At 36.1% G+C, this 12,400-nt stretch overlaps 2 protein-coding genes across 2 annotated transcripts; both read left to right on the top strand.

Moving 5' to 3' along the window:
* LOC129414617 (uncharacterized) lies at positions 1–3,725 on the top strand. The gene is made up of 2 exons (XM_055168681.2): positions 1–428; positions 3,056–3,725. Exons 1-2 carry the CDS (start codon positions 315–317, stop codon positions 3,170–3,172), a joined length of 231 nt encoding a protein of 76 aa, XP_055024656.2. The 5' UTR covers positions 1–314; the 3' UTR covers positions 3,173–3,725.
* A 1,094-nt stretch (positions 3,726–4,819) lies between these two features.
* On the top strand, positions 4,820–9,286 carry renbp (renin binding protein). The gene is made up of 11 exons (XM_055168680.2): positions 4,820–5,000; positions 5,986–6,091; positions 6,627–6,702; positions 6,800–6,875; positions 7,181–7,359; positions 7,484–7,705; positions 7,796–7,877; positions 8,340–8,515; positions 8,639–8,770; positions 8,865–8,952; positions 9,038–9,286. Exons 2-11 carry the CDS (start codon positions 5,991–5,993, stop codon positions 9,118–9,120), a joined length of 1,215 nt encoding a protein of 404 aa, XP_055024655.2. The 5' UTR covers positions 4,820–5,000; positions 5,986–5,990; the 3' UTR covers positions 9,121–9,286.
* Positions 9,287–12,400: the final 3,114 nt, after the last annotated feature.

Genomic DNA, 12,400 nt, shown 5'->3' on the forward strand with positions numbered 1-12,400 from the left:
TGAAAATTAGTAGACTATTCCTTTAAGTAAGTATTTGTGTATACAAAAAAGTCATAATTTTAATATATTTGTAACGTAAAAAAGCATGTAAATCCATTATTTGATTTGATACATGTCCCTGCTCCTCCTCTTTATCCATTAAGGCGTCCTTGGACTAAAAAAGGTTGAAGACCTCTGGTCTTAGGTATTAAAATGCTTAAAGTACTGCATTTGAAAATTGTATTTTGGATTTATTTGTGAAATCAGCTGTTTGTGTGCTTGGGTTTTTTGGGCGAGACAGTGGGCTGGCGGTGTGCTGTAAACCGGAGCTTCAGATGGTTCTGGAGAGGAGGAAGAGAGAGCAGAGCCAGAAGGAGGAGGGAGAGCAAAACAGGAGCCCGCTGGAGCAAGTCCTCCTCAAACGCCAGCAGAAACATCAGGAGATGATGGTGAGCAGTCTTCTTAAAGCCTTACGCTAGTGCATTTAAAGTTTATAGTGTCTTATTTCAGTAAATATGTTGTGATTTTATTACATTGCTGCTGCGTTGTGAATTACTGTATCCCATTTCTTGCTTCCTCACACTAAAATTTTAAAATTATAACCATATTTACTCATATTACTGTACAGTCATACTAAATTAGATGCACTGTAAACTAATAATTATCAGTAAGTCATATCAACATATGTTTTATCAATAATTTAAGTTTTAAGCAATTTTAACTTTTTTTGCCCTAGCAACTCTCTATTAGTCATGAAAGGCACAATATGTAATATTTTTGCATTGAAAAATTTCCAATAGTACACTACATTATCCCAAATGTTTCCAACAGTGTTTGAATCCAGAGAAATTGTGAATTGTAATCAGTGTAACTTAATCAGTGTAACGTTCCTTCTTCGATGCCGGTCAGTGGAGTCATGTTTCCGCTTTTACTAATGTAGAAATCATAGGAGAGTTTGATTTCACACAGCCAGGCACTATGCAGACTGACCTGCTTATGTGAATCAATCCAGTGAGACTCACAAATGTAATGAAATAAAGTTTAGAGTGTAAGTTAAAGGATTAGTCCATTTTCTTAAAAAAAAATCCAGATAATTTACTCACCACCATGTCATCCGGGATGTTGGTGTCTTTCTTTGTTCGGTCGAGAAGAAGTTGTGTTTTTTGAGGAAAACATTCCAGGATTTTTCTCATTTTAATGGACCCCAACATCTAGCAGTTTTGATGCAGTTTGGAATTGCAGTTTCAAAGGACTCTAAACGATCCCAAAGGAGGCATAAGGGTCTTATCTAGCGAACAATAGTCATTTTTGGCAAGAACAATAAAAATATGCACTTTTAAATCTCAACTTCTCGTCTATCTCCGGTCATGTCACCTCACATAATACGTCATGACGTCAAGAGGTCACGGATGACGTATTGAAACTATGCTCCAGTGTTTACCAGTGTGGAGAAAGAGGACCATTCCGATGTTGTTGTATGTTGAATGAAACTAATTAATGTCTTTGTGTCAGTTTATTGTTTAAAATGGTCCGCAAATGTGCGTTTTATATATGTAACACGTGACCTTTCCACATCATTACACAATTACGTGATGTCACACTGGCTCGTCACACAGCTGGAGGTAGACGAGAAGTTGTGGTTTAAAAGTGCATATTTTTATTTTTCTTGCAAAAAATGACAATCGTTTTGCTAGATAAGACCCTGTTGAACTGTGGATCAAAGCCTGCTTAAATTTCCCCGTCAGCGTTTTTAAAAAAAAGTTGCCACCCAGTTTTAGTTTAATGCCTTCAAGAAAAATGATCTTCTTTAAATAAACATCAAATATCAAATGAAAGAACAGACCCTCCACTTAAAAAAAACAACCACCTGTTTCATCCTACCTTCATTTGTTCTCTTATCACCTCTCAAATTTTCAGCTAGAAGCGGAGATAATTCCATTTTTGTGAAGAACTTTTGTAAGATTTAGTGTTGAGTGAATGCGTCAGTGTTTCAAATGGGTAAGATCGCCATCTAGTGGATAATAGCGGACGTATGAATTTGAGTTAGAAACTCCTCAGGGAACGTTTTCTCTTTATCGACAAGATGACTCAACAATATTTATTGACATTTATCTGGATATCGCCATAATTGTGCAATTGTAGACAAATTAAAAAAATGATTAAAGACTGTGGTGTTTATTTTCATAATTATTTTATTTTATTTCATTATTCGCAGCAACAGTGGTGCAGTGATACTTATGTAATACGGTCTGAACCGTGGGGTTACCGGGTTATTTTATCATGGCTTGGAATGCGTTTCAACCAATCAGAATGAAGGACCAGAACTGGCCGTTTTATAATCATAATTATAAAACAGTTAGTTCCAATCCTTGATTCTGATTGGTCAATAGGTGTTACTTATTCACGATACAGCACAGCCTCTCGTACCTTATTGCTTACTTTTATCATAAATCACTTACCCCTTACTCATTCTAAACCCCCAAGTCCTCCGATTGTCTTCAGAACACATTTTTAGATATTTTTGATGAAATCCGGAAGGCTTTTGTCTGTCCTAAAGACTGCAATTTGTGATTTACACAATCAAGCACTGAAAAGAATGAATAAATAATATTTTGAAGCGTCGAGAACACTTTTGTGTGCAAAGAAAACAAAACGAACGATTTTATCACCTGCTGATGTAGTTGCCAGCGTACAGGCACAGAATATGCTGGCAAGTAATTTGTGCATTTATATAGTCTGTTTAAGTATTGCTTACAATGTTTGCATAATGGCTCAAATAAAAAAGGATTAAAACAAAAAACCATTGGCAACTACGCATCATCATGCTACGCATCCTTTACTGTTGTGACCTCTAGTGGTGAAAATTACATATTGTGCCTCTAAAATAGTAAAGTGCAATGACGTTTTACAGTGTTTTCTTTAATCAGTGTGAGAGTCATTCTGTGGTATTGTTTTAATTGCAGTATTTCCTACATATGTAACTCTATTTTTATGGAAACTGTTGCTACTGTGATAATATTTATGTTTAATAGTTTCATTAGCCCAAAAATATATGTATTATCTTTTGATATCTCAGAAGGAGAAGGAGGAGGAGCAGAAGTTACATGAGGAGGTTCAGCTCTTGGAGTTTGTACGAGTAAGACAGAACCTGAAGAAAGTTCATTCGGCTCTACACAGGAACATTCACCCCTGAACGTCTTCAGCACAAGCAGGAATTATTCATTTGGCCATGAAGATTTATTTTGAAATAATGTACACAGTGTTTGCATTATATCTGACTGTTTGATTCATTTTTAATCTGTTACATTTTACAGTTCTTGTCTTTTTTCAAATACCATAGTTACTACAATTAGTAATTGACCATACTACTATAAAATCATATGTATTACAGAGTCTATAGTATATTTGAACGATGTAATTTTTTTATTGTTGAAACCTATTACAAAACAGACAGAATTATGATACAGAGGTGGTATGGCAACACTACGGTAAAGACTACACTGTGAAGAGTGAAAGTTGGATCAACTTAAAAGAATACTTCAATTGGTAACGCCTAAAATGGAAGTTTTTTTTACATACTTTTTTCACTTTAGGGGAAAATTTAAAGAGCACCTATTGTTCGATTCACGTTTTACATTTCCTTTGGTGTGTAAGTGTGTACATGTTAACGATATGCAAAAGGTACAAACCCCAAAGTAAATGATGACATGAGTTATCGTCTCCAACGTAAATCCCTTTTCTTGATACAGAGTTTGGGCCGGGCTCGGGCAGTTTTTTTTACAGACCGGGCTCGGGTCGGGCTCGGGGCTTATTTTAGCGTCTCTCTTCATTGTGTGTACGAGAGAGAGAGCATGCATCAAAGAGCGCGCACATCATAGAGAGCTTAAAAGTGATTGATATTGGTCTCGGGTCGGGTTCGGGCTGAAAAAATTGCAGGCATTGTCGGGCTGGGGTCGGGTAGGGCTTGAACACTACGGGCCGGGTTAGGGCTGGAGTTTTTGGCCCGTGCAGGGCTCTAATAAGAAGCCTCACATTTCTGTGGTGTCAGAGGAATTCAGGCCAATCACAAAGTACAGATTAGCTGACCAATCAGGAACACAGCTTTTCAAATCCGTGCATTTCAGGAAAAGAGTCAAATCTGGAGCTACAAAAATGTACGGTATGTGGAGAATAATGTGTTTTTAACCATAAACCACGCGGACACATTGTATTATACCAAATACACAAAATAACATTGTTTTTAGCAATGAAATAGGTGCTTTTTAAGTTGAAAATGTTTAAATATTTTAGGTGTTACTAATTGAGATTTTTTTAAGTTGATCAAACTTTTACTTTTAACAGCGTATTAGCAAGTTTTAGTTTCATATTAAAATTTGGTAGTATTATCATGGTACCACAAAGCATTATATTATATTATATTCTTTCATACATTCATCTATTTATTATTGTGTACCAATAACTGGAATAAAAACATGGTAGATTTTGTACGGGGTGGTATTCATCAACTGATTTGTAATCATTGTCAAAATTCTTGTAAATTTATTATCTTGTAAGTTTGATTAAATTTTAATAAAAATCAATTAAAAACGGAAAAAAGTCTAATATTAAGCGCAAAGTATAATGTAGAAACTATTTCAATTTATCAGTAAAACCCTGTATTTTAGTATTTTTTTATTTTTAAATAAAACCCTTTCAGCGTACAAACAGACGCTCACTGATTATATCGATATTTGAATGAATGCGTGAACGTAGCATGTACATGAACCTCTTAAACACGCCTATCGGGATTTTATTCAGCACTGTGATTGGATAGGCAGTTAAATGACGTCATGAGGGCGGAGTAAAGGCAAGCAGCTGTCTAGAGATGATGATGGTCATATGATGCGCTGTTGTTGTGTTTCACTGCCTTTGAAAACAGAAGAGGCGTTTTAACGGTACTCTTATATTCACTGTTTTACAAAAAGCACAACATTTTTAGGACAAACCAACACAGGAAGGAATTCATCTTCATCTGACAAAAGGTAAGCTGTTTTGTTTTGCAAGCAGGAACATGTCAAATGGATGATTTGCATGTTGCGTAAAGTTTTTGTTGGACGTGTTTTCTGTCTAAACTCGCGTGAAAATCATCAACTGTTGCAGATTTTTAAAAGCATTTATGCAGATTCTCTTTCCTAAAGAAGATGCGTTAAACAGTAGCTTACTGTCCTCAAGGCTTTTAGTGAAGTCATGCAGCTAATGTTAATGATCTGAACAGCCATCAGCACTTTCGTTTATATCTAACTGTAGTCAGATCAGTTGTACAAGCTGAGTTCCTCTTTAACACCATTTTGTCCCAAAACTTCGTGTCAGCATTTTCCACAGGAATTCCTGCATGCATGTTTTTGTATTATGGTCAAGGTTTAGGATTTCTGCAAGTAGGAAGTAATTCTCTCTCTCTCTCTCTCTCTCTCTCTCTCTCTCTTTCTTCCCTCACTCACACACACATTTTTTGTGCCATAAAATAGCTACTATATAAATGTTCTGTTAATGCTTTGTTAAATGTCACAATGCAACTTATCTAATACATTTTGCTAACCTAAAATCTATCCAAATATGTAAAATGGATAAGCCTTAACACGAGAAGTGTAAAACAACTACTTATAATGTACTTTTAATCAAGTACATTTTGTGTTTTTCTTTTACTTTTTTTAATAATTTTAACTCTACTACATTTCATATTAAATTTCATTTAATAGCTACACACAAAAATCTACTAATGACTATTTCTTCGTCATGTAACTTTATTGAGTATTAAGGCAGTACTACAATTTTAATGTACTGTAAGTATTAAAGGTAAAAAAAGAACAACAAGCTTTAATGAAATGTATTGGAGTAAAAAGTACAATAATATGCAATGGAGTGTAATGAATTTTACATTTTCTAAATAACTGTAGATACTTTAGTAGTATGTATAAAATACTTTACTACTTTGCACCTCAGATAAACACTCATTTGTTTTGTTTAAAGGTACAATGACTGCTGAAGTACTGGAACAATATCGACAGAAAATTCAGACGGAGTTGGATAAAGTTGTGGACTTCTGGCTTAAACATTCCCATGACAAACAATATGGGTGAGTGTAGCATATTTTAAATGAATTTATTTTGTAGGCATTTTACTTGATGTTAAAATATTTATATAAACTTAACTGATTAACATATGTAACTTTGCAAAAAGCAATTGAACCTATTAAGGGATAGTTCACCCGAAAATGACAATTCTGTTATGATTTTGTGCCTCATGTCATATTATTTTGAAGAATGTTTGTAACCAAATCGATCAGAAGCCCCTTGATTTCCATAGTAGCAATAAAGAATACTATGGAAGTCAATGGTTTAATTACAAACATTGCTTAAAATATCTTCCTTTGTGTTCAGCAGTACAAAGACATTTATGTTGGTTTGTAACAACATGAGAGTGAGTAAGTAATGACGGTTTTTTTTTTTGGGTGAACTATCCCTTTAAGGACAGCTCACACCTGTCTGAAGCAATAACATTTTTGAGTAATAAATGACCGATGTACCTCTTTCTTAAATCATGTTTATAACTTTACTGTTGAGTTATTGTAAATAATAAATGTTTGTTTTATGTTATGTCATTGACTTTAGTGGATTTTTCACATGCCTTGGTAAAGATGGAAAGGTCTATGATGATCTGAAATACGTCTGGTTACAAGGGAGACAGGTGAGATGCTGTCACAAAGTTTTTATATCAGATGAGTTTACTCATTCCAGGTATGTTAGTTTCTGTTGGTAAAATAAACCAGTGATGTATCCCGTAGGTATGGATGTATAGCAGGTTATATCGTACAATGGAGAGATATCGCAGACCTGAGATCCTCGAAGCTGCCAAATTAGGTCTGTCTACCTTGAGAGATGTCCTGACTGAAAAAAATGATTCATTGAATTGAATCAATTTTTTAAGGTAAGTGGTTGCAATCAATTTATTTAAGCTACATTTAAACAAAAAAGATTAGTAACGTAAAATAATATATAAAGTTTTGTTTAAATGTAGCTTAAATAAATTGATTGCAACCCCTTACCTTAAAAAAATTGATTATTCAATGAATCATTTTTTTCAGTGTAGTTTATATTATTACATCTTTTCTTTAAACTTTAAATTTTGCAGTGATCCTGTTATTTCAACCGGTATTGAATTTCAGGTGGGGCGTTTTTGCAAAAGTTTGCTCGAGTTGAGACATCCAGTGGCCCGGGTAAATGTGCATTCTGTCTGACAAGAGACGGCCGAGCAGTGAAAGTTCAAAGGACGATTTTCAGCGAGTGTTTTTATGTCATGGCAATGGATGAACTGTCCAGAATAACACACGACAAAGAGATGCAGGTATATTGAACTTCTTTTTAAATATCTTCTTGATTTTATTTTTAAAACGCGTATACACATTTCATTATAATGATATTGCTTTCATGGCTCAGTAAGTATTTAGTCATGCTGCTGTTCTCCATAGGCAGATGCAGAGAGGATGATGGATCAGTTGATAAACTGGGTCCGTGTCGATTCGTCAGGTCTTGGTCGTCCTAAGCTTCCTGGTGATCGTCCTGTCAACAGTATGGCAGTTCCCATGATGCTCTTGTGCCTGGTGGATCAGCTGACAGAAGGCAGAACTGAGGTTGAAAAGTTGACAGAACTGAGTGCCTGGTGTGTGGAGCAGATACTACAGCATATACAGGTCAGCAAACGCTATCAGTTCATTACGTGCTAAGACGAAACAGTGACGATAACAAGAAACAAATCTTTGTACTTGCTTCTACCACCACAGAGAGACGGAAAAGCCATTTTAGAAAATGTCACATTGGATGGACAGGAACTGCCTGGCTGTCAAGGGCGGCTGCAGAATCCTGGTAAATGACCGTTTCAGTAGGCAGCAAAAGCTTTAAAGGTGCAGTGTGTAACTTTCAGAAGGATCTTTTGACTGAAATGCAATATAATATACATAACTATATTATCAGTGGTGTATATGAACTGTATTGTTTTTATTACCTTAGAATGAGCCGTTTTATCTACATACACTGCTTATCTCCTTTCATTGAAGTCGCCGCTATGTTTATATATAGTAGCCCCTAAATGGACAAACTGCTCTATAGAACGCGTTTCGTCCCTACATTGTCTCAGATGACGACATGTTTGTCCTGAGGTGGCTACCGTAGCTTCTCTATGCGTTTCGCAAGGGAGGGCTGAGATGTGGACTCAATTGGTTGCAATTCACAGTTTCACCACTAGATGCGCTAAAAACCGACACAGTGGACCTTTAATGCTTGCGCAAATACATAAGATCATAATTTTTTATGACAATCTTATTTTAGGTCATGCTTTGGAGGCCGGTTGGTTCTTGCTGCAGTACGCACATGCAAAAGGAGATGCGCAGCTTCAGACGATCGCGGTGGAGAAATTCATGGATGTCCCATTCAACGCTGGGTGGGACAAACAGCATGGCGGTCTTTTCTACTTCCTTGATGTTGATGGTCATTGTCCTACTCAGGTGAGACTAAACATACACTTGAGCCGGGTTAACAAAAGTATATAGTTGTTTCAGTTAAAGCTTATGTATTCATTGTATTAAAACTTGTTCTTTTTAATAATAAGAGCATTTTTATATGTACAGTTAGAATGGAATATGAAGCTGTGGTGGCCTCACTGTGAAGCTTTGATCGCTTATCTGATGGCCTACAGTTACAGGAAAGAGCCGAGGCTATTGGACCAATTTAAGCAGATTTATGACTACACATTCAGTCATGTAAGATACATGTTCATTATGTTTACACCACTATTGTAGGATTTAAGTATGGTATTTGTAAATGATGAATCACAACTGTGATGTTTCCTTGAAGTTTTCTGATGAAGAACATGGTGAGTGGTTTGGATATCTGAGTCGTCAGGGAGATGTGGTGTTGGATTTTAAAGGAGGACCCTTTAAAGGTGAGTAGTGGCAGGGAACATCAGCAACACACTTCACATATTAATCCTTGTGTTTGATAAATGATGTTTGAATTATATTGTATAGGGTTCTTCCACGTTCCCCGGTGTCTCTACATGTGCGAGAAGCTTTTGGATGGACTTCTTGAGGGTCAGGGTTCCTCTTCCTGAACAGCTGGTTGTTTTTTAACACATACACTCCATGCAAGAGGAAGCATCACTGAAGCCCTTACATTTAATTGGTCAGAATGACAAGACGGCGATAATTTTAAACATTTCAAATATATGTATTAGTAAAATCAGACCAATTGCTGCTATAGCATGTCAGTTCAGATTTCAGCAATGTAAAATGCTCTTAAATTTATATTACACCATGGCCTGGTTTCACAGACAAGGCTTAGCTAAAGCCACGACCGTGCCTTAGTTAAAGGAAAACACCACCATTTTTCAATATTTTACTATGTTCTTACCTCAACTCGAAGAATTAATAAATACCTATTTTTTTTCAATGCGTGCACCTGGTCTTGGTGCGGCGCGTTGTGAATGTGTTGGCGTTTGGCCTGGCCCCATTCATTCCTTGGGATCCAGGCGGGGATGAGTTTGGAAGCCGCCGGGCACTTCCATGTTTTCTCTATTTGGGGACTGTTGCATGAGTAGTTGCACGAGTAACTATGGTGGCACAAAATAAAATGTGGCGATTTTTCAACTACATCCACTTAAAAAATTTGCATGATTTATTTTGTGTCACCATACTTGCTTGTGTAACTACTCATGTAAGAGTCTTTGAATAGGGAAGGCATGGAGGTGTTTGGTGGCTTTTGGGTTCATTCCTGTTTGGGTCCTGGGGAATGAGTGGGGCTGGGCTGGGTGCTGACACATTCACGGCGCGCTGTACTGGGATTGAGTGCACGCATTGAATACAGATGGGTATGTATTGATTCATTTGAGTTGAGGTAAGAACATAGTAAAAAATAAAAAAATGGTGGCGTTTCATTTAAATTAAGATATTTAAGCATCTTTTATAAACATGCCTTAAAGACATTACTGGTTGAGACAAATCAATGGCACTGCTATATTTTAAGATCTGTCAGTGCAAGTTAATTTCGATTGAGACAGCTCATGTGTTTTAGTCTAGGACTAGCCTTAAGCCTTGTCTGTGAAAGCAAGGGCATGTCTATCAAGCTTTTATTTTGGGTTTTTATAAAATGATTAGACAGAATCAGAATCCAGGACTATCTATCACCAAAGTCCCCCAACATTGCATTGTCCCCCTAAGCGGTGCTCGATCTTGTTTTATACCACGGGGCTGTTACATGCTTTATTCTGATTGGTTGAGAATGCATTATTTTTGATAAACGCACACGCATAACCTGTCAAATGTCTTAAAATAACCATCAGAGCGATGTCTGTGGTGGATATGGAATAATTGACTCTGGTCCTTTTGAATTATTTTAAAATATTTTGACGGTCCGTCGTCAATTATTCTTACAATTATCCAACATCTTTAGTATCACTCCACAGCATACATAGCAACATTAACTTGAATGAAACTTTGTTGTTCACAGTCGGTCAGGTATTATTTAGCTTTTTGTGATTTTACTTTATGAAAGTTGCATTGATTTTGCTTTAATAATTGTATTGTGTTGTAATCATTTTATAAAAGCAATAAGGTACTCAAGGCTAGTGCTGTATCATAAAAAAGACACAGCCTTTAGTATCTTGTTGCTTGCATATGAAGAGCTCAGATGCAAAACCCTGTAAGTGCATCTGCCATGTTTTCTTGCAATGAGCTTTTATTTTGATCAACACTCAATGGATTCTGCCAACTAGTATTTTTGAATGGCTCAAGGTGGGGATTAAACTGATTTAAAGAGGAAGTCTTTGATGAACATATAATTTGTTCCAAGAGTGTTCACGTAATCCCATTATTTTTGAAGGTGGGGTTTAGCGGATTTTGCATCCGAGCTCTTCATATATTTATCTTAATCTTTACTGATATATGTATACTTTTAAGTGCCATTATTTTTACGACATTAGAATGTGAAGGGACCACAGTTATTTTTTTAAGAGATTAGAATTAGTAGCAATGGCCAGTAGTATTTTACTACATGATGGACACACTGGACCTTCAAAACCATTTTAAATGCACTAACAAAATTGTTCATTGTTCAAAAAAGTAAAAATGGGAAAGTTATTTTATTATACATCACTCCACACTAATGTTTACCATGCTGCTATTTTATGATTGCCTCTTTGCATTATTTTTATATAAATTATAACTGAAAAGTGTTAAAAAAATCAACATGTTCACTGCAGTAAAATGCTTTTATCAATATAAAATCATTCAAGCTTCCAGGACTGATGTTGTGTCATTAACTTGTGCTTTGTTTATGGAAAGCTAGTCCAGTGGACAATATACACATGAAGGGATCAAGTATCAGTGAAGCACTAGTTATTTCAACAACATGGGCTATGTTCAAATATACTGGATGCAGTCGCACCTTTTAAATTAAAAAGACCTAGAAGCTGTGTACATCCTTGGTTTAATGATGAAACTAGAGCAATTAGACAGAAATGGAGGAAAGCGGAAAGAAAGTGGAAGAGGGATAAATTACAAGTATCATATGATTGCGTTAAAGAGTGTATGATTCACTATCAAAAAACTGTTAAGACCGCAAAGGCAAATTATTTTTCTGATCTTCTAATCACTAAGAACGCATACAGTCCAAAAATATTATTTAATACCATCAATAGCGTCCTAAATCCGATGTCAAATTTATATCCGGATCCGTCTCCTATGGCCTGCTAAAACTTCTAAAGTTTGTTACGGACAAGATCAATGTAATAAGATCATTCATTTTCCCCTCCTCTTTAGACATCTCTCAGTCCACCTCCAATTCTACACAATTTTCCAAATTTACTCAAGTGTCTCACAGTTATATGGTGGAAATTATTCATAAAGTAAAGCCCACTTCTTGTTCGTTGGATGTCATTCCTACTCGTCTCTTATTAGAGGCACGTGACACTATTTTTCCTGCACCATTCGATACCCTTGATCATGGTATTCTTATAAAATGCCTACAGCTTATTGGAATCCAGGGACATGTTTTAGATTTAGGTTTGTTTCCTATTTAAAGGATCGAACCTTCTCCATAGAGACTGGCAAATATACATCATCATGCGCACCAGTTTTGTATGGGGTTCCACAGGGCTCAATTTTGGGTCCCGTTTTATTTTCCTTGTACATGGATGTCTGCTAATTTCCTCCAGTTAAATGAGACTAAGACTGAAGTTTTAATCTTTGGCTCCCCTGCTCCTACCGAGCTTGTGGCCAGTAAAGTGGGTCACTTATCAGATAATCTCCATTCACATGCCAGAAACTTAGGCGTTACTTTTGATTCTATTTTAACCTCTGATAAACAGATTAATGCGGTGGTCAGAAGTTGTTTTA

Source organism: Misgurnus anguillicaudatus, chromosome 5 (genome assembly GCF_027580225.2).
Source record: "Misgurnus anguillicaudatus chromosome 5, ASM2758022v2, whole genome shotgun sequence".
Lineage (NCBI taxonomy): Eukaryota > Metazoa > Chordata > Actinopteri > Cypriniformes > Cobitidae > Misgurnus > Misgurnus anguillicaudatus.

What these genes read in the sequence shown, in the direction of transcription:
- LOC129414617 (XM_055168681.2), top strand. Translation starts at nt 315, where the DNA reads ATGGTTCTGGAGAGGAGGAAGAGAGAGCAGAGCCAGAAGGAGGAGGGA. An exon ending in AGAAACATCAGGAGATGATG is followed by an intron (nt 429 to 3,055) that starts GTGAGCAGTCTT and finishes TTGATATCTCAG; the next exon opens with AAGGAGAAGGAGGAGGAGCA.
- renbp (XM_055168680.2), top strand. Translation starts at nt 5,991, where the DNA reads ATGACTGCTGAAGTACTGGAACAATATCGACAGAAAATTCAGACGGAG. An exon ending in CACACGACAAAGAGATGCAG is followed by an intron (nt 7,360 to 7,483) that starts GTATATTGAACT and finishes TGTTCTCCATAG; the next exon opens with GCAGATGCAGAGAGGATGAT. An exon ending in ATGGTCATTGTCCTACTCAG is followed by an intron (nt 8,516 to 8,638) that starts GTGAGACTAAAC and finishes TTATATGTACAG; the next exon opens with TTAGAATGGAATATGAAGCT.